The following is a 20,317-nucleotide window of genomic DNA, read 5'->3' on the forward strand; positions in this document are numbered from 1 at the left end:
CCCCTGCCTATGCATACAGAGAAGAACTCTTAGGAAAAAAACAAATACGCACATTTAATGACTTGGTATAATCTATACCTCATACAGACCAGACCATTATAAATTTTTACAAATCAGGCTAATCTACCTAACCACTGTGGCAGATTTCCCCCTGCCTGAAGTGACATGGTTGGAGGCCATATGCTTAGAAGATTCATACACAAAAGGCATAATATCCATGCTTTATAAGCTGCTTCCAACAGAACGTACAGAGGCCAAAAGCGCATATATGCAATACTGGGAAAGGGAACTCCAGGTTCAGTTAGACCTTTCCGATTGGGAAAAAGTGTTCCAGGAGATATGGAGAGTCACCAGGTGGAGCAATACTCCAAGATTTTCCTTAAATGGTATTTCACACCATACAGACCCGCCCCCATATATATCCCGGGACATCTCCATTCTGTTGGAGGCAATGTGGGACAGTGGCACACTAGTGCATACCCTTTGGGACTACCCCAGTGTACAACCTTTATTGCAGGACAGTAGCAAAATACTCAAGACCAAGATCAACCTACAAGTTGAGATCATGGCCACGATGGCCCTTCTTCACGTGCTGCCTCCAAACGTGTTTTTTTCTGCCAGAACATTAATTGCCAGAATGTGAAAAACCAGTACCTCTCCCATCTTAGCACAGGTCCTCATAGAAACCCAAATAAAGAAGACCTTGGAAGAACTATTGGACAATAACCTAGGGTGGAAAGACCGTAACACAGCACTCTGGATGGCCTGGAGATGAGCACAAATACTCTAATTATGGCAAGACATGACTCTTAGATATGGGTTTAGTAGAAGGCCCTCACCTCAGCAGATAAGGTCGGACTGCTCTCCCATGTTCCCTCTCTGCCCTTATTAACATGCCTTCTTCTCCCCTCCGCTTCCCACTTTGGAACAGTTAAAAGGTTGTATTACAATTGAATTCATTGTGAACTTTGTTCCTATTGTTCCTAATTTTTTTTATGCTGTTCTTCTTTTGGAAAACCAATAAAAAGATATTTAAATATATCATTTAACTACATAAAAAATACCCTGATTAACACCCAAAAAAAATTTTTATGATGAGTTTTCATTTAGGCCATGATATACGGTATCTAATAAAGATAAGTCTAAAGCAACTGCGTTCAATGTATTCATTGTATGCATTGTACCATTGTAAATGGATCTCTTTTTCACAGTTACAGCTAACACCTACGTGAATAAGGTCAATGGAACCATTGGGATTGGATGTCGGTGACTGTATCTTCCTTAAGGTTTAAAATGCCAGGATTCCTACCGGTGCAGAAGCTGCTCAAATGAGGTTTTCAAAAATACTTAAACAAATCATTAGGGTTGAGGAGATTGCCTCATACAGATACAAATAAACAAAAGGAATTCTGGAAATGAATTCCAAAGAGCTCCAAGAAAATCCCATTTACATGGGATTATCCTATAGTTGGGAATCTGATATAGGATAAACTCATGTAAATGGGATTTTCTTGGAGCTCTTTGGAATTCTTTCCCAGAATTCCTTTCAAAAATACTTAGAAAGCCTATTTGCTTTATGAGCGGGATGGCTATTATGGTTCTTGCTCCTAATAGGTTAGTGTAAAGAAAGTGCTGGTTAGCCCCATCATAGGATTTCAGCAAGTGTCTAAGTAATAAAGGATGATGAAAGAAATTTATCATGAAATGGTAACTGTTTGTGTTGGTGAATACAAGTAGAGCAGTGGCGTTACTTTTGAGATCAAGGATGATCCAGGGTAGGAGAAGTTATCATTCACTTTTGAAAAGTAGAAGCTTACGAACTTTCCTTCATCATTGATTCCTTTTTATGTAGCCTCTAGAAAGGTTTCAGTTGGGGGAAGAACTCAATTCATGTTCAGCTACTGAAAGAAAGTGTTCACATTCTGCCCCATTGTTAAACAGCATCACAACTTGTTAAAGGGTCAACTGTGATAGTGAAATGTTGTCTCTGAGTGGCAGTTGAAAATGGGGAGTTATCGTCCCCGTCAGTGGAATAAGGAATAGGGTTTAAGCTTTCCTTTGTTATAGGCCCAGGTGCTACAGAGGAAGCAGACCCTGCAGTTCAGGCCCCCTTGTCCTCCTGTAAGGAGTTCTCCAGTTAGGAGCTCTCCACTACATTTCCAAAATGGCACCCATTGCTGCAGCACTACATCTGCGCAATGTGGCGCCGCTTGATGTCATCATGACGCAATTTGTCACTCAAGTTTAAAGTAAAAAGATGCCAGAGACCCGGGTTTAATGCCCAAGCACTACTTTTTTGGACTGTTATTTTGGTTTCTGCTTAATCCTGACTTTGCTGTTTGCTGTTCAACTTTGAGACTCTTTAACCCTTCTGATACAGCATTTTGGACTGTTTGGTTGCCTGAACTCTAGCTTCCATCTTGGTCCTGACTACAAACCTGACAGGAACCCTGACAGCCCCACTGCAAATGTGGGCTCTGCCGTCTCTATAATTACATCCCTGCATTGGTGGTGTTGGTCAGAAAGCCACGCAAATAGAAGCTGAAAGGCTTTTTTCATTAAGATGAACATTCTATCGCTGACATATTATATGTAAAAATAATTAAATGAACTTTATTTATATGTAAAAGCATGAGTGCCAGTTTAATTCCGTGGTGTTCCTGGTGCTTCAGGCAGCGATGAGTTTCAGAGCGGTGGGACAATGTTATAAATGTGGCCAAGGTATAGGTTGTAACATTGAACCAACCTCATTGCATTATCCTAATTCCATTAAAACCTTTAAACAAAGAAACTAATAAGGTGAGGTGATTAAGCTTCACGTTTAACCCTAGATACCGTAGATGAATTGTAGGTGTCTGCTCTAAGCCTAGCATTCATAGCATCCCGTCAGAGCCGGGATAGGGCTTCACAGTGTCTGCACCAATATGTGAGCTGGTATAATGAACATCAGTGCCGAGATGTCACAAATGCTACATGACTCTTATATAAGCGGCAGAGCTGTCAACCAACGCCTCGTCATCTGGGAAGTAATGATACAGAAGCAGCGGAACATTCTAGGCCACCGGCACGACTTGCAAGCACAGAATATAGGGCAGCTTTGGTGCTTGTTTGTGAGGCGCAACTTTATCTCCGGCAACAAATCTCCAGCTTTTGGCGGTGAAGAGTATTGATTTCACTTAGGTCAGGGGGCTCAGCTTCTAAAAATTCTGTCAGGGCACGGAAACAACTGCATAAATATCCGTAATTGTCACAGTTAAACCCTCGCCTATAAAACAGCTTGACTTTCAGCACGCGTGATTCATTAATATAATAGGACGGAAATATTCTCTCTCTGCCTCTCTGGTTATGACCTGGAATGGAACAGTTGATGCTAGATTGATAGCCTGGATTAATGATTTTTTGAATCTTGCCCATAAAAATTTCAATCACAAGCTTAGTGATGTATCGTGCAGCGACGGAGTGTTTATTTTCCAATTGAAGTCATAAAATCTTGGATAGTCAGTATTTAGCTGCATTCTCCGGGGACCCTGCTGGTTTTAGGCTTCAGTAATTTCAGTCTCCACAGGGCTTTTATTTTATTCTGCAGTTTTTGAATTGGCTTGAAAAAAAAAAGCTTATTTTTGGCTTTACCTGCTTCCTTTGTCAACTTCAAAACTTATCTGCAACCAAAGTGCTCTTTCCTAATTGGTTTAAATGAAGCATCAAGTGTCATTTTTCAACTAAACTGAGTTGGTGATGTTTAATGTAAATGAGTGTTCTAGTTACACGATTGCATCTGGGTGTCTGATGTTTCCCAAATGCAGCACATAGTAGCTCAGCTGTAATAAATATGTGGTATATTTACAGCAGGGGAGGGGGGATTTTTGGGAGGCATCTTGCTTGCATTTAAAGATAAAATAACTTTTCTGTCTATAGAGATTATATCATATAATATATAAATGGAGGAATGATATGCTATGGAGAATATATAGAAAGGATAGAAAATATATAGGAATGATACAGTACCTGTGCTATGGAGAATATATCATAAGAAGGATTAAGTATTAATACAATGGAAAATATATCATAGGAAGGGTGGAGGATGAATCATAGGAATATATAAAGTACTTGTTCTATGGAGAATTATATCCTAGGAAGGATAATGTATCTGTGCTATGGAGAATATATATTATTGGAAGGATAATGTATCTGTGCTATGGAGAATATATATTATTGGAAGGATAATGTATCTGTGCTATGGAGAATATACCATTGGAAGGATAATGTATCTGTGCTATGGAGAATATATATTATTGGAAGGATAAAGTATCTGTGGTAGGTAGAATATATCTTAGGAAGGATAATGTATCTGTGCTATGGAGAATATATATTATTGGAAGGATAAAGTATCTGTGGTAGGGAGAATATATCTTAGGAAGGATAATGTATCTGTGCTATGGAGAATATACATTACTGGAAGGATAAAGTACCTGTGCTTTGGAGAATATATCTTAGGAAAGATAAGGTACCTTTGCTATGGAGAATGTATCCTAGGAAGGATAGAGGAGTTGGAGGAAGAGGTACATAAGATTTTGCTCATATGTTGTTACTTTGGATATACATGCAGACAAATAACATGGAATAAAATGCAGAGTAATGTATGCCCATATGTTTTACTGAAGAGAAACACAAGAGGTGGTTCAGTGTTAAAAAGACATAAGGTATATATATTCTTTAGAACTCTTTTATATTTATTTCTATTTCTGCATAGTACTGCCATCTGGTGTCCGTAAAGCAGAATTAGCTAACAGACTGGGTAATGCTTGTTGTGCAATGTGCGCTGAGCTCATTTATGTGCTGAGGGGCAGAGCTACTCAACTGGAGCCCTATGTGGCCCTCCTTTATGTCCCCTGGCCTTCTCTAGGGCTGTATAGATATCTTTGTATGACATTATCAATTAATAGACTCCAGTCATCAGTTAGCTTCCCCTAGTGTGCTGCAGTTACAATAGTAAGTTGGGTTGAAAAAAAACATACGTCCATCAAGTTCAACAATGCCTATATATAACCTGCCTAACTACTAGTTGATCCAGAGGAAGGCAAAAACCCCATCTGAAGCCTCTCTAATTTGCCGCAGGGGGGAAAAAATTCCTTCCTGACTCCAAGATGGCAATCGGACCAGTCCCTGGATCAACTAGTACTAAGAGCTATCTCCCATAACCCTGTATTCCCTCACTTGTACTGAGAGCTATCTCCCATACCCCTGTATTCCCTCACTTGTACTGAGAGCTATCTCCCATAACCCTGTATTCCCTCACTTGTACTGAGAGCTATCTCCCATACCCCTGTATTCCCTCAATTGTACTGAGAGCTATCTCCCCTACCCCTGTATTCCCTCACTTGTACTGAGAGCTATCTCCCATACCCCTGTATTCCCTCACTTGTACTGAGAGCTATCCCCCCTACCCCTGTATTCCCTCACTTGTACTGAGAGCTATCTCCCCTACCCCTGTATTCCCTCACTTGTACTGAGAGCTATCTCCCCTACCCCTGTATTCCCTCACTTGTACTGAGAGCTATCTCCCATACCCCTGTATTCCCTCACTTGTACTGAGAGCTATCCCCCCTACCCCTGTATTCCCTCACTTGTACTGAGAGCTATCTCCCCTACCCCTGTATTCCCTCACTTGTACTGAGAGCTATCTCCCCTACCCCTGTATTCCCTCACTTGTACTGAGAGCTATCTCCCCTACCCCTGTATTCCCTCACTTGTACTGAGAGCTATCTCCCCTACCCCTGTATTCCCTCACTTGTACTGAGAGCTATCTCCCCTACCCCTGTATTCCCTCACTTGTACTGAGAGCTATCTCCCCTACCCCTGTATTCCCTCACTTGTACTGAGAGCTATCTCCCATATCCCTGTATTCCCTCACTTGTACTGAGAGCTATCCCCCTACCCCTGTATTCCCTCACTTGTACTGAGAGCTATCCCCCCTACCCCTGTATTCCCTCACTTGTACTGAGAGCTATCCCCCTACCCCTGTATTCCCTCACTTGTACTGAGAGCTATCTCCCCTACCCCTGTATTCCCTCACTTGTACTGAGAGCTATCTCCCATACCCCTGTATTCCCTCACTTGTACTGAGAGCTATCTCCCCTACCCCTGTATTCCCTCACTTGTACTGAGAGCTATTCCCCCTACCCCTGTATTCCCTCACTTGTACTGAGAGCTATCTCCCCTACCCCTGTATTCCCTCACTTGTACTGAGAGCTATCTCCCATACCTCTGTATTCCCTCACTTGTACTGAGAGCTATCCCCCCTACCCCTGTATTCCCTCACTTGTACTAAGAGCTATCTCCCATAACCCTGTATTCCCTCACTTGTACTGAGAGCTATCTCCCCTACCCCTGTATTCCCTCACTTGTACTGAGAGCTATTCCCCCTACCCCTGTATTCCCTCACTTGTACTGAGAGCTATCTCCCCTACCCCTGTATTCCCTCACTTGTACTGAGAGCTATCTCCCATACCTCTGTATTCCCTCACTTGTACTGAGAGCTATCCCCCCTACCCCTGTATTCCCTCACTTGTACTGAGAGCTATCTCCCATACTCCTGTATTCCCTCACTTGTACTGAGAGCTATCCCCCCTACCCCTGTATTCCCTCACTTGTACTGAGAGCTATCCCTCCTACCCCTGTATTCCCTCACTTGTACTGAGAGCTATCTCCCCTACCCCTGTATTCCCTCACTTGTACTGAGAGCTATCCCCCCTACCCCTGTATTCCCTCACTTGTACTGAGAGCTATCTCCCATATCCCTGTATTCCCTCACTTGTACTGAGAGCTATCTCCCCTACCCCTGTATTCCCTCACTTGTACTGAGAGCTATCCCCCCTACCCCTGTATTCCCTCACTTGTACTGAGAGCTATCTCCCCTACCCCTGTATTCCCTCACTTGTACTGAGAGCTATTCCCCCTACCCCTGTATTCCCTCACTTGTACTGAGAGCTATCTCCCCTACCCCTGTATTCCCTCACTTGTACTGAGAGCTATCTCCCATACCCCTGTATTCCCTCACTTGTACTGAGAGCTATCTCCCCTACCCCTGTATTCCTCACTTGTACTGAGAGCTATCTCCCATACCTCTGTATTCCCTCACTTGTACTGAGAGCTATCTCCATACCCCTGCATTCCCTCACTTGTACTGAGAGCTATCTCCCCTACCCCTGTATTCCCTCACTTGTACTGAGAGCTATCTCCCCTACCCCTGTATTCCCTCACTTGTACTGAGAGCTATCTCCCATACCCCTGCATTCCCTCACTTGTACTGAGAGCTATCTCCCCTACCCCTGTATTCCCTCACTTGTACTGAGAGCTATCTCCCATACCCCTGTATTCCCTCACTTGTACTGAGAGCTATCTCCCATACCCCTGTATTCCCTCACTTGTACTGAGAGCTATCTCCCCTACCCTGTATTCCCTCACTTGTACTGAGAGCTATCCCCCCTACCCCTGTATTCCCTCACTTGTACTGAGAGCTATCTCCCCTACCCCTGTATTCCCTCACTTGTACTGAGAGCTATCCCCCCTACCCCTGTATTCCCTCACTTGTACTGAGAGCTATCTCCCCTACCCCTGTATTCCCTCACTTGTACTGAGAGCTATCTCCCCTACCCCTGTATTCCCTCACTTGTACTGAGAGCTATCTCCCATACCCCTGTATTCCCTCACTTGTACTGAGAGCTATCTCCCATACCCCTGTATTCCCTCACTTGTACTGAGAGCTATCTCCCATACCCCTGTATTCCCTCACTTGTACTGAGAGCTATCTCCCCTACCCCTGTATTCCCTCACTTGTACTGAGAGCTATCTCCCATACCCCTGTATTCCCTCACTTGTACTGAGAGCTATCTCCCATACCCCTGTATTCCCTCACTTGTACTGAGAGCTATCTCCCATACCCCTGTATTCCCTCACTTGTACTGAGAGCTATCTCCCCTACCCCTGTATTCCCTCACTTGTACTGAGAGCTATCTCCCATACCCCTGTATTCCCTCACTTGTACTGAGAGCTATCTCCCCTACCCCTGTATTCCCTCACTTGTACTGAGAGCTATCCCCCCTACCCCTGTATTCCCTCACTTGTACTGAGAGCTATCTCCCCTACCCCTGTATTCCCTCACTTGTACTGAGAGCTATCTCCCCTACCCCTGTATTCCCTCACTTGTACTGAGAGCTATCTCCCCTACCCCTGTATTCCCTCACTTGTACTGAGAGCTATCTCCCCTACCCCTGTATTCCCTCACTTGTACTGAGAGCTATCTCCCCTACCCCTGTATTCCCTCACTTGTACTGAGAGCTATCTCCCCTACCCCTGTATTCCCTCACTTGTACTGAGAGCTATCTCCCATATCCCTGTATTCCCTCACTTGTACTGAGAGCTATCCCCCTACCCCTGTATTCCCTCACTTGTACTGAGAGCTATCCCCCCTACCCCTGTATTCCCTCACTTGTACTGAGAGCTATCCCCCTACCCCTGTATTCCCTCACTTGTACTGAGAGCTATCTCCCCTACCCCTGTATTCCCTCACTTGTACTGAGAGCTATCTCCCATACCCCTGTATTCCCTCACTTTGTACTGAGAGCTATCTCCCCTACCCCTGTATTCCCTCACTTGTACTGAGAGCTATTCCCCCTACCCCTGTATTCCCTCACTTGTACTGAGAGCTATCTCCCCTACCCCTGTATTCCCTCACTTGTACTGAGAGCTATCTCCCATACCTCTGTATTCCCTCACTTGTACTGAGAGCTATCCCCCCTACCCCTGTATTCCCTCACTTGTACTAAGAGCTATCTCCCATAACCCTGTATTCCCTCACTTGTACTGAGAGCTATCTCCCCTACCCCTGTATTCCCTCACTTGTACTGAGAGCTATTCCCCCTACCCCTGTATTCCCTCACTTGTACTGAGAGCTATCTCCCCTACCCCTGTATTCCCTCACTTGTACTGAGAGCTATCTCCCATACCTCTGTATTCCCTCACTTGTACTGAGAGCTATCCCCCCTACCCCTGTATTCCCTCACTTGTACTGAGAGCTATCTCCATACTCCTGTATTCCCTCACTTGTACTGAGAGCTATCCCCCCTACCCCTGTATTCCCTCACTTGTACTGAGAGCTATCCCTCCTACCCCTGTATTCCCTCACTTGTACTGAGAGCTATCTCCCCTACCCCTGTATTCCCTCACTTGTACTGAGAGCTATCCCCCCTACCCCTGTATTCCCTCACTTGTACTGAGAGCTATCTCCCATATCCCTGTATTCCCTCACTTGTACTGAGAGCTATCTCCCCTACCCCTGTATTCCCTCACTTGTACTGAGAGCTATCCCCCCTACCCCTGTATTCCCTCACTTGTACTGAGAGCTATCTCCCCTACCCCTGTATTCCCTCACTTGTACTGAGAGCTATTCCCCTACCCCTGTATTCCCTCACTTGTACTGAGAGCTATCTCCCCTACCCCTGTATTCCCTCACTTGTACTGAGAGCTATCTCCCATACCCCTGTATTCCCTCACTTGTACTGAGAGCTATCTCCCCTACCCCTGTATTCCCTCACTTGTACTGAGAGCTATCTCCCATACCTCTGTATTCCCTCACTTGTACTGAGAGCTATCTCCCATACCCCTGCATTCCCTCACTTGTACTGAGAGCTATCTCCCCTACCCCTGTATTCCCTCACTTGTACTGAGAGCTATCTCCCCTACCCCTGTATTCCCTCACTTGTACTGAGAGCTATCTCCCATACCCCTGCATTCCCTCACTTGTACTGAGAGCTATCTCCCCTACCCCTGTATTCCCTCACTTGTACTGAGAGCTATCTCCCATACCCCTGTATTCCCTCACTTGTACTGAGAGCTATCTCCCATACCCCTGTATTCCCTCACTTGTACTGAGAGCTATCTCCCCTACCCCTGTATTCCCTCACTTGTACTGAGAGCTATCCCCCCTACCCCTGTATTCCCTCACTTGTACTGAGAGCTATCTCCCCTACCCCTGTATTCCCTCACTTGTACTGAGAGCTATCCCCCCTACCCCTGTATTCCCTCACTTGTACTGAGAGCTATCTCCCCTACCCCTGTATTCCCTCACTTGTACTGAGAGCTATCTCCCCTACCCCTGTATTCCCTCACTTGTACTGAGAGCTATCTCCCATACCCCTGTATTCCCTCACTTGTACTGAGAGCTATCTCCCATACCCCTGTATTCCCTCACTTGTACTGAGAGCTATCTCCCATACCCCTGTATTCCCTCACTTGTACTGAGAGCTATCTCCCCTACCCCTGTATTCCCTCACTTGTACTGAGAGCTATCTCCCATACCCCTGTATTCCCTCACTTGTACTGAGAGCTATCTCCCATACCCCTGTATTCCCTCACTTGTACTGAGAGCTATCTCCCATACCCCTGTATTCCCTCACTTGTACTGAGAGCTATCTCCCCTACCCCTGTATTCCCTCACTTGTACTGAGAGCTATCCCCCCTACCCCTGTATTCCCTCACTTGTACTGAGAGCTATCTCCCCTACCCCTGTATTCCCTCACTTGTACTGAGAGCTATCCCCCTACCCCTGTATTCCCTCACTTGTACTGAGAGCTATCTCCCCTACCCTGTATTCCCTCACTTGTACTGAGAGCTATCTCCCCTACCCCTGTATTCCCTCACTTGTACTGAGAGCTATCCCCCCTACCCCTGTATTCCCTCACTTGTACTGAGAGCTATCTCCCATTACCCCTGTATTCCCTCACTTGTACTGAGAGCTATCTCCCATACCCCTGTATTCCCTCACTTGTACTGAGAGCTATCTCCCCTACCCCTGTATTCCCTCACTTGTACTGAGAGCTATCTCCCATACCCCTGTATTCCCTCACTTGTACTGAGAGCTATCTCCCCTACCCCTGTATTCCCTCACTTGTACTGAGAGCTATCCCCCCTACCCCTGTATTCCCTCACTTGTACTGAGAGCTATCTCCCCTACCCCTGTATTCCCTCACTTGTACTGAGAGCTATCTCCCCTACCCCTGTATTCCCTCACTTGCTAAGAATCCATCCAGCCCCTTCTTAAAGTTATATAATGTATCAGCCAGCACGACTGATTCGGGGAGGGAATTCCACAACTTCACAGCTCTCACAGTAAAAAATCCTTTCCGAATATTTAAATGGAACCTCCCTTCTTCTAAACGGAGTGGGTGCCCTCGTGTCCGTTGGAAGGACCTACTGGTAAATAAAACATTAGAAAGGTTATTATATGATCCCTTTATATATTTATACACAGTTATCATGTCACCTCTTAAGCGCCTCTTCTCCAGTGTAAACAGACCCAACTTGGCCAGTCTTTCTTCATAACTGAGACTTTCCTGTAACCCTATTTTGGCTACGGTTGTACTTTTAACACGCAATCACCTGCGTGTGGCGCTACAGGAGCCCTGAGCCCCCGCTTATTATGGGGGACAGGTGTAATATAAATGAATGGCGTGCCTCCACCCAGGGTAGGTATAGGTAGAACTATATGTCTCCTCCCTGGGAAAACTCTATGAGGTCCTCCTTGGACCCAGACTCCCAGCAACTCCCGGTGCCTTGCCCCTCCCTTGGGGTAGCTGCTTACCAGGCAGTTGAGGATCCTCAGTATATGAACCACCAAGACACTGGTTAAAATGGTGAACCAGATGAACTTGTTTATTGATGCAGGCAGAACACTTCAGAGGATGTCACACAGACGGCTCAAGTCACACACTCTCTCTTTGGGCTAACCCCGGTACTCCTGCCGGATGCTTCCACCTAGGAACTCACCCCGGTCCACGCGTAGGGCCCCTTCACTGGGAACACTCCCAGGTGCTGACTTGGCTCCTCTTACTACACACTACAGATCCTTAACTCCAGCCATGAGTGCTGGGGGGTCTTAACTCCTCTCTCTCCTGTTGGGGCTATCACTGCCCGTTCTCTCTAGCCTGCCTGTCACTCCTAGAGTGACCTGTTACAGTACCTCCTGTACTAGAACACAAGCCTGTTATACGCTTCTTTATAAGAAGCAGTCCCAGGACGAAGACCTGCTGAAACTGGGAGTCATTCCCTTTTATACTTTTAGCACAGCGACATCTTGTGGTGGCTGTTAACTTGCAGGGAAACTCCCTTTTCACACATAAACACCCAGGACCACCTTTAGGTGTCCAAATCTCATAAGGCCACCCTCATGGTGCCTGTCTAAAGGGGAACTAATCCTGGAAGGGCCCAATTCTTTGGGGTCCCTATATTCCATACCCTTTACCAGCTTAGTTGCCCTTCTCTGGACCCTCTCTAACTCAATAATATCCCATTTGAGCACTGGAGACCAAAACTGAACAGCATATTCTAGATGGGGCCTTACCAGCGCTCTGTAAAGGGGAAAAATAACCCCCTCCTCCTGTGAATCTATACCCCTTTTAATACAGCTCAAAACCTTGTTTGCCCTTGCAGCTGCTGCCTGGCATTGCTTGCTACAGCCAAGTTTGTTATCTACAAGGACTCCAAGGTCCTTCTCCATTATGGATTTGCCTAGTGCAGTCCCATTAAGGGTATACGGGGCTTGCATATTTTTACATCCCAGGTGCATGACCTTACATTTATCCACATTAAATCTCATCTGCCACTTAGCTGCCCAGATTGCCAGTTGGTCAAGATCCTGCTGCAGGGATGTCACATCCTGGATAGAATTGACTGGTCTGCAGAGTTTTGTGTCATCTGCAAACACTGATACATTACTCATAATACCCTCCCCTAAGTCATTTATGAACAAATTAAACAAAAGTGGACCCAGTACAGAACCCTGAGGGACCCCACTGAGGACCTTATTCCAAGTAGAGAATGTACCATTAACAACCACCCTCTGTACCCGATCCTGTAGCCAGTTTTCTATCCATGTGCAAACGACTTCACTAAGACCAATAGACCTTAGCTTAGAAAGCAGTCGTTTGTGGGGAACGGTATCAAATGCTTTGGCAAAATCCAAATAGATGATATCTACTGCATCCCCACTGTCCAGCTTCTTACTTACCTCATCATAAAAAGCAATTAAATTGGTCTGACATGACCTGTCCTTCATAAAGCCATGCTGATTACTGCTCATAATGGCATTCTCCACTACATAATTTTGAATGTGATCCCTTAACAAGCTTTCAAATAACTTGCCCACCACGGATGTCAAACTTACAGGCCTATAATTGCCAGGCTGAGATCTTACTCCCTTTTTAAATATAGGAATGACATTCGCCTTCTTCCAATCCCTAGGTACCATACCTGATGAAAGAGAGTCTGAGAATATCAGAAACAAGGGCCCCTGCAATTCTGCCCCTAGCTCTCTCAGTACCCGAGGGTGTATTCCATCTGGCCCAGGTGCCTTGTTTACATTTATCGTGTGTAACCCTTTAAGCACCATATCCTGTGCCAACCACTGTGTAGTTGGAGCTGAGGCAACAGTGTAGCTATTGGGTGGGACTTGGCCCACTGGCTCCTCTACTGTATACACAGAAGAAAAGAACTGGTTAAGCACATCTGCCTTTTCTGTATCCGCTGTAACCATATTGTTACTATAACTCAATGGGGCCACACCCTCAACCTGCATCTTTTTACTATTAATATACTTAAAAAACTTTTTGGGGTGAGTCTTGGCCTCGGCCGCGATGCGCTCCTCATTTTCTATCTTTGCCTTCCGGATTGCTGTTTTACAACACTTGTTATAGTGTTTATATTCATTAAACGCAGCTACTGTCCCCTCTGACTTATATTTCTTAAAAGCTTTCCTTTTTCTCCCTATTAACTTCTTTACCTCAGAGTTAAGCCACATAGGGTGATTCTTAACACTTCTACTTTTTCTTATTAATGGAATAAATTGAGAACAGTAATGATTTAATATCATTTTAAATGACAACCATTTCTGCTCTGTGTTTTTATCAGAAAACATAATGCCCCAATCTATGCCCTGAAGCGCTGCCCTTAAGGAGCTAAAATTTGCCTTCCTAAAATTCATTGTCTTTGTTGCCCCCATGTAAATTTGTTTCCTGCACCAAACATCAAATGAAAGCCAACATCTGACTGTGGTTTTTGGCTACTGGACTTGTGCATTATTTGCTTATTACAAAATAACCTCAGAAGATTTATAGTCAGACAGTGTCTAGTTGTATGAAATATCTGTTGGGGTAGGGCAGTGTCTAGTTTTTTTGAGTATCTGTACAGGTATGACAATATGTAGTAGTATTGAGTATCTGTAGGGGTGGGACAATATGTAGTAGTATTGAGTATCTGTAGGGGTGGGACAATATGTAGTTATATTGAGTATCTGTAGGGGTAGGACAATATGTAGTAGTATTGAGTATCTGTAGGGGTAGGACAATATGTAGTAGTATTGAGTATCTGTAGGGGTAGGACAATATGTAGTTATATTGAGTATCTGTAGGGGTAGGACAATATGTAGTAGTATTGAGTTTCTGTAGGGGTAGGACAATATGTAGTAGTATTGAGTATCTGTAGGGGTATGACAATATGTAGTAGTATTGAGTATCTGTAGGGGTATGACAATATGTAGTAGTATTGAGTATCTGTAGGGGTGGGACAATATGTAGTAGTATTGAGTATCTGTAGGGGTGGGACAATATGTAGTTATATTGAGTATCTGTAGGGGTAGGACAATATGTAGTAGTATTGAGTATCTGTAGGGGTAGGACAATATGTAGTAGTATTGAGTATCTGTAGGGGTAGGACAATATGTAGTTATATTGAGTATCTGTAGGGGTAGGACAATATGTAGTAGTATTGAGTTTCTGTAGGGGTAGGACAATATGTAGTAGTATTGAGTATCTGTAGGGGTATGACAATATGTAGTAGTATTGAGTATCTGTAGGGGTATGACAATATGTAGTAGTATTGAGTATCTGTAGGGGTGGGACAATATGTAGTTATATTGAGTATCTGTAGGGGTAGGACAATATGTAGTAGTATTGAGTATCTGTAGGGGTAGGACAATATGTAGTAGTATTGAGTATCTGTAGGGGTAGGACAATATGTAGTTATATTGAGTATCTGTAGGGGTAGGACAATATGTAGTAGTATTGAGTATCTGTAGGGGTGGGACAATATGTAGTTATATTGAGTATCTGTAGGGGTAGGACAATATGTAGTAGTATTGAGTATCTGTAGGGGTAGGACAATATGTAGTAGTATTGAGTATCTGTAGGGGTAGGACAATATGTAGTAGTATTGAGTATCTGTAGGGGTATGACAATATGTAGTAGTATTGAGTATCTGTAGGGGTATGACAATATGTAGTAGTATTGAGTATCTGTAGGGGTGGGACAATATGTAGTTATATTGAGTATCTGTAGGGGTAGGACAATATGTAGTAGTATTGAGTATCTGTAGGGGTAGGACAATATGTAGTAGTATTGAGTATCTGTAGGGGTAGGACAATATGTAGTTATATTGAGTATCTGTAGGGGTAGGACAATATGTAGTAGTATTGAGTATCTGTAGGGGTAGGACAATATGTAGTAGTATTGAGTATCTGTAGGGGTAGGACAATATGTAGTAGTATTGAGTATCTGTAGGGGTAGGACAATATGTAGTAGTATTGAGTATCTATAGGGGTAGGACAATATGTAGTAGTATTGAGTATCTGTAGGGGTAGGACAATATGTAGTAGTATTGAGTATCTGTAGGGGTAGGACAATATGTAGTAGTATTGAGTATCTATAGGGGTAGGACAATATGTAGTAGTATTGAGTATCTGTAGGGGTAGGACAATATGTAGTAGTATTGAGTATCTGTAGGGGTAGGACAATATGTAGTTGTATTGAGTATCTGTAGGGGTAGGACAATATGTAGTTGTATTGAGTATCTTTACATCTGTATCTGAGTCACTGAGTTAACATTTTACCCCTCATTCAAAGGGCTAAGTTACAACAGTACAGTATCCACTTATCCTCTATTTCAGTAACTGCTGGAGGGCTGTAAGTTGACAGTTACATATTTATATTAACCCTGATTCACCTTTAGATGCCTTCATTTGATGCTTGGTGCCTGATTTTATCTAACTTCAATGTTCTCAGTTTCTGCCCAGCATTATTAGATTCATTTGGGAGTTGCCATATTGTTTGCTTCAGGTGAGCTCACACCAATAGTTGGGGGTTGTTTTATTGCAGTCTATAGAAGAGGCCTTGGCCAGGGCAAGCAGTACTCCAGTTCCCATGTTGCCAGTTACGGCTGGCACTGGTACTACAAATTTACCTGTAATGTCCTTTCCGGTAAATTTGTGATACCCTATAAATATCCCCCTTTCCTCACCTTCTCAGCGCTGATCAAGCTTTATACTCACAAGCTCACCTCTGTCCGCCCACTTCCTTGTCCACTCCGCCCACTTCCCCACCCATTTGCCAATCACATTCACCCTGTCCCCACCTGGTCTGCCCTTTTCCCCGCCCCTTATGTCATAGCCCCTAAGTGAAGTCATGGCCCGCCCATGAAACAATGGCTGGTATTAAAGAATAAAAAAGATGGCAACCCTAGTGCTAACCCAAGGAGCTGGGAATTACATATACAAATCAATTTAAAGCCAATTGAATATTTAAAGAAACGTATATTAGAAAATTGTGTAAAATCACACAAAAAATGGGAGTGGTCCCTTTAAATAATAACCATGTAATATTAATTAATGCATCTTTGTATTTTTTTTTTTTCTGTAGGGCTCTCCCCGCCATGATGCATTGGGTTCGGACTCAGAAACCCGGAGAAAGTGGAATCAATATCGTCACCGCTGATTTTGTAGAATTAGGCGACTTTATCAGCACTGTCATAAGGCTGAACTATCTCCTGGACGAAGAGGACAGCATGACTTGATGGTTCCCGGGCCCCTTCTCCGAACACTAAATGCTGCAGTGTAATTGTATTAGCAGTGATATTGTCACACACAGAAATCTTCCTACCACATCATGAATTTCTGAGTTGCGTCTTGTGGCTAGAGGGCTAAGGGGGTGCTTAAACGTACTTTTTTTTTTCAATTGCATATGAAACGAAAGACATTTCGGATGGTTTATGGTATTTATATAGATTTAGTGGGCTTTGCTCTTTACCCCGCCCCCCCCCCCCCCAAAATGTAGGCTTTTTACTTTTAAAGTAGCGTTTAGAGGAAAAGTATGATAGGGTTGGCTATGGGATGGGGGCAGGCAGTTGATTTGCAAACTGGCACCTCTGTCTGAGCAGGAAATGCTCAAAAAGGTTTGAATTTTCTGAAATCTCCCCAAAAGCAATCTTGGAAATTGAAGGAGAAGGAAAAGCTACGTCACTGGGTTGTACCAAAATGTTAGGCACCCCCCAGTGACTTTAATCGCTTACCTTATACCCCGGGTTGGTGCCCCTGTTAGGAGAAAACCACATCAGCCCGGAGTATCTCCGAGCAAGTGTCTCCCCTTCTTTCTTCTGTCTTCGTCCCACTTGCGCAGTAGAGAGAAAAGCTGAAGTTTGGCCCTGAGATTCAGAAGACAGAAGGAAGAGAGACTCTCTCACAGCTTCCCCCGGGCTGGGGGGTTTTCTCCTAACAGGAGCACCGGCCCAGGGTAAGCGATTACAACCACTGGGGGAGCCTAACATTTGGCACCCCCCTGTGATTTTTAACTTTACTTCTCCTTTAAAAGATGTAAATTTAACTTCTGAAACTATTGCTATATTACTTCATTATTTGTATGTTTATTCTCATGCTTACAGTATCTCTCTCCCTATTTTAGTCATGGTGCAGCCATGCCCATGATTGATCCCCATGCACTGACTTCCCATTGGTGTATATAGGAGATAGCCTTGCATAAGTCAAAGGGCCAGTAACAATAAAATGAAGATTTTATATTTTATCTTAACTTGACGTTTTTTTCTCTTTTTGGCAGTGTTTTTTTTCCTATATTCTTCTTTAAATACAATCACAAGCATTTAATGGCTGCTACATATCTCCCTGAACTTGGGGATAATCCTATAACCCACAGAGTTTCAACCCATGGCTAGTGATGAGCGAATTTTTTCACCAGGCATAGATTCACAGCTAATTTACGCATTTCACCACTGGCGAATTGTTTTGTAAAACTTCGGTGAAAATTTGCTGCCAAAAAAGTCAGTGCAGGTCCAAAAAAGTCACGGTTGCGTAAAAATGGGCGAGGTCGCTTTAAAAAAGGGTGCGGGCGTGTCAAAAAAGGCTGCGGCCGCGTCAAAAAAGGGTGTCGTCACTTAAAAAAAAGCGCGGTCACGTCAAAATGGGCGTGGGTGACAAAAAAAGACACGGGCGACAAAAAAAAATCACGGGACAAACAAATTTCGCTACTTTTTAGCCGTTTTGCGAATTTTGCTGTCGTTTTGCGTATTTATAGGCAAAGCAAAACGGGACAGATTCGCTCATCACTACCCATGGCGTTTACTTAAAAATCCCCTTGTTTAGTATCAGGGTCAAAACCTCTCTACTCACCATAGATGTAGTTAAATAAAAAATATAATAATCTCTGGAAAGGAGGCAGAATTATGCAGAAGCACACGTTGGATTTCCATTGTTGGCATCACTGGTCTCCAAAAATGTTTAGATGTTATTAGTATGACTTCCCTTCTGATTTTCTCATCGTATAGTCTGTAGGCGCTTTGCTAGTTAGTGCCATTTTGTCTATGTGCTTGCTATGCATAATGTAATACTGGCACTGAGGGGCTCATTTATGTTCAAATTCAACATTTTTTCCATAACTCAAATTTTTTTGAAATATGGTTCATATGGCATTTATTGTATGCACATTTTTGTTTTTTTTTGCTTGAATAGATTTTGACTATTTGAGTTTTCAAAAATATTATTGAGTATTTAAACACAATCTGAAATACTGATAAAGCCCCTTTAGTGATTTATTTCTTTGCTCATATTTACACCAAAGACTTAGTTTGCTTATGTCTTCTTTTTCCAAGCCAAAACAGATAAAATATTTTTGCTATCCAAATGTTAAATATTACTGTAAGACCAAACAGATGCAAATATCACACAACATAGTTTTTGACTGTAAGTAAATAGCCTCAAAAAGCCAACAGCTCCGCTTTATTTGAATGTCCCCTTCGCTATAAAAAGGAATTTTTGATTTGTATGGGTTTTTTTGGAGATGGGAAGGGGGTCAGCACGCACAAAGCCCACACCAGGTCGGTAAGGAAGACTATCAATATTTATTTTATGAACATGCCAAAAGCAAACCTTATGCATTTTGTTCTGGAAGGCACGCAGTCATGGGAATTAATGATAAAGTGACTAAGGCTCATTTTTATCATATTCCTACAATAGACCTTACTTTTCTTTTACCAGCTGGGTGTGGGTTTCTCTAATGCAGTGATCCCCAACCAGTGGCTCGGGGCAACATGTTGCTCACCAACCCCTTGGGTGTTGCTCCCAGTGCCCCCAAACCAGGTAGTTATTTTTGAATTCCTGACTTGGGGGCAAGTTTTGGTTGAATAAAAACAAGATTTCCTACCAAATAAAGCCCCTGTAAGCTGATAGTGTGCATAGAGGCCCCTAATAGCCAATCTTAGGCCTTATTTGGCACCTCCATGAACTTTTATGGTGCTTGTGTTGGTCTCCAAGTCTTTTTACATGTGACTGTGGCTCACGAGTAAGAAAGGTTGGGGACCCCTGCTCTAATGCCTGTCCCCTTATCCTGGTGATTAGTGATGAGTGAATCTGTCCCGTTTCACTTTGCCAAAAATTGTCGCTCATTTCACGCAAAAAAACCCCTGCCAAGCTGACACACAGAAATTTGCTACAAATCCATGCCTGGTGAAAATGTTTGCCCATCACTACTGGGGATCTGCGCCAATGGTGCTGGTCTCCTTTACTGGTGAGTAGGCACGAGGGAATTATATTTGCTTGATCCAGATTTGTGGCAAAATGTGCGTTTTCATGAATCTACAGTACACTAGAATTCTGCCATGTGTTTCACCAGAATAAAAATCACATAAAAAAAAAAACACAAGAAAATAATACCCATTGGGGCTCATTTATAAACACTGGGCAAATTTTGTACCTAGGCAGTAACCCATAGTAACTGTTTTTTTTCAAGGCAGCTGAAGGTTTAACAATAAAAGCACACATTTGCCGTAGGTTACCGGCCAAGTAAATATTTGTTCTTTGTTTAGAAATGAGCCCCACTGACAAAAAAAACAGAGAAAAAACAACTATTGACTCCAAAGCATTTGGCAGAAATTCTGCAAAATTCTGGCTTTTTTTTATTGTAGTTTCATGAATTTTTCTTCAAAACAA

The 20,317-nt window shown here is 43.5% G+C and overlaps 1 protein-coding gene across 1 annotated transcript in view; it reads left to right on the forward strand.

Moving 5' to 3' along the window:
- Positions 1-17,141, forward strand: part of plcxd3 (phosphatidylinositol-specific phospholipase C, X domain containing 3) — a 68,162-nt gene extending 51,021 nt beyond the window's left edge. Inside the window, exon 3 of the mRNA XM_002940119.4 lies at positions 16,743-17,141. Within this exon, the coding sequence (XP_002940165.2) occupies positions 16,743-16,896 (154 nt within the window). The 3' untranslated portion in view covers positions 16,897-17,141. The remainder of the gene's footprint in view (positions 1-16,742) is intronic.
- The last annotated feature ends 3,176 nt before the right edge of the window (positions 17,142-20,317 follow it).

Source organism: Xenopus tropicalis, chromosome 1 (assembly GCF_000004195.4).
Source record: "Xenopus tropicalis strain Nigerian chromosome 1, UCB_Xtro_10.0, whole genome shotgun sequence".
In the NCBI taxonomy this organism is placed as follows: Eukaryota; Metazoa; Chordata; class Amphibia; order Anura; family Pipidae; genus Xenopus; species Xenopus tropicalis.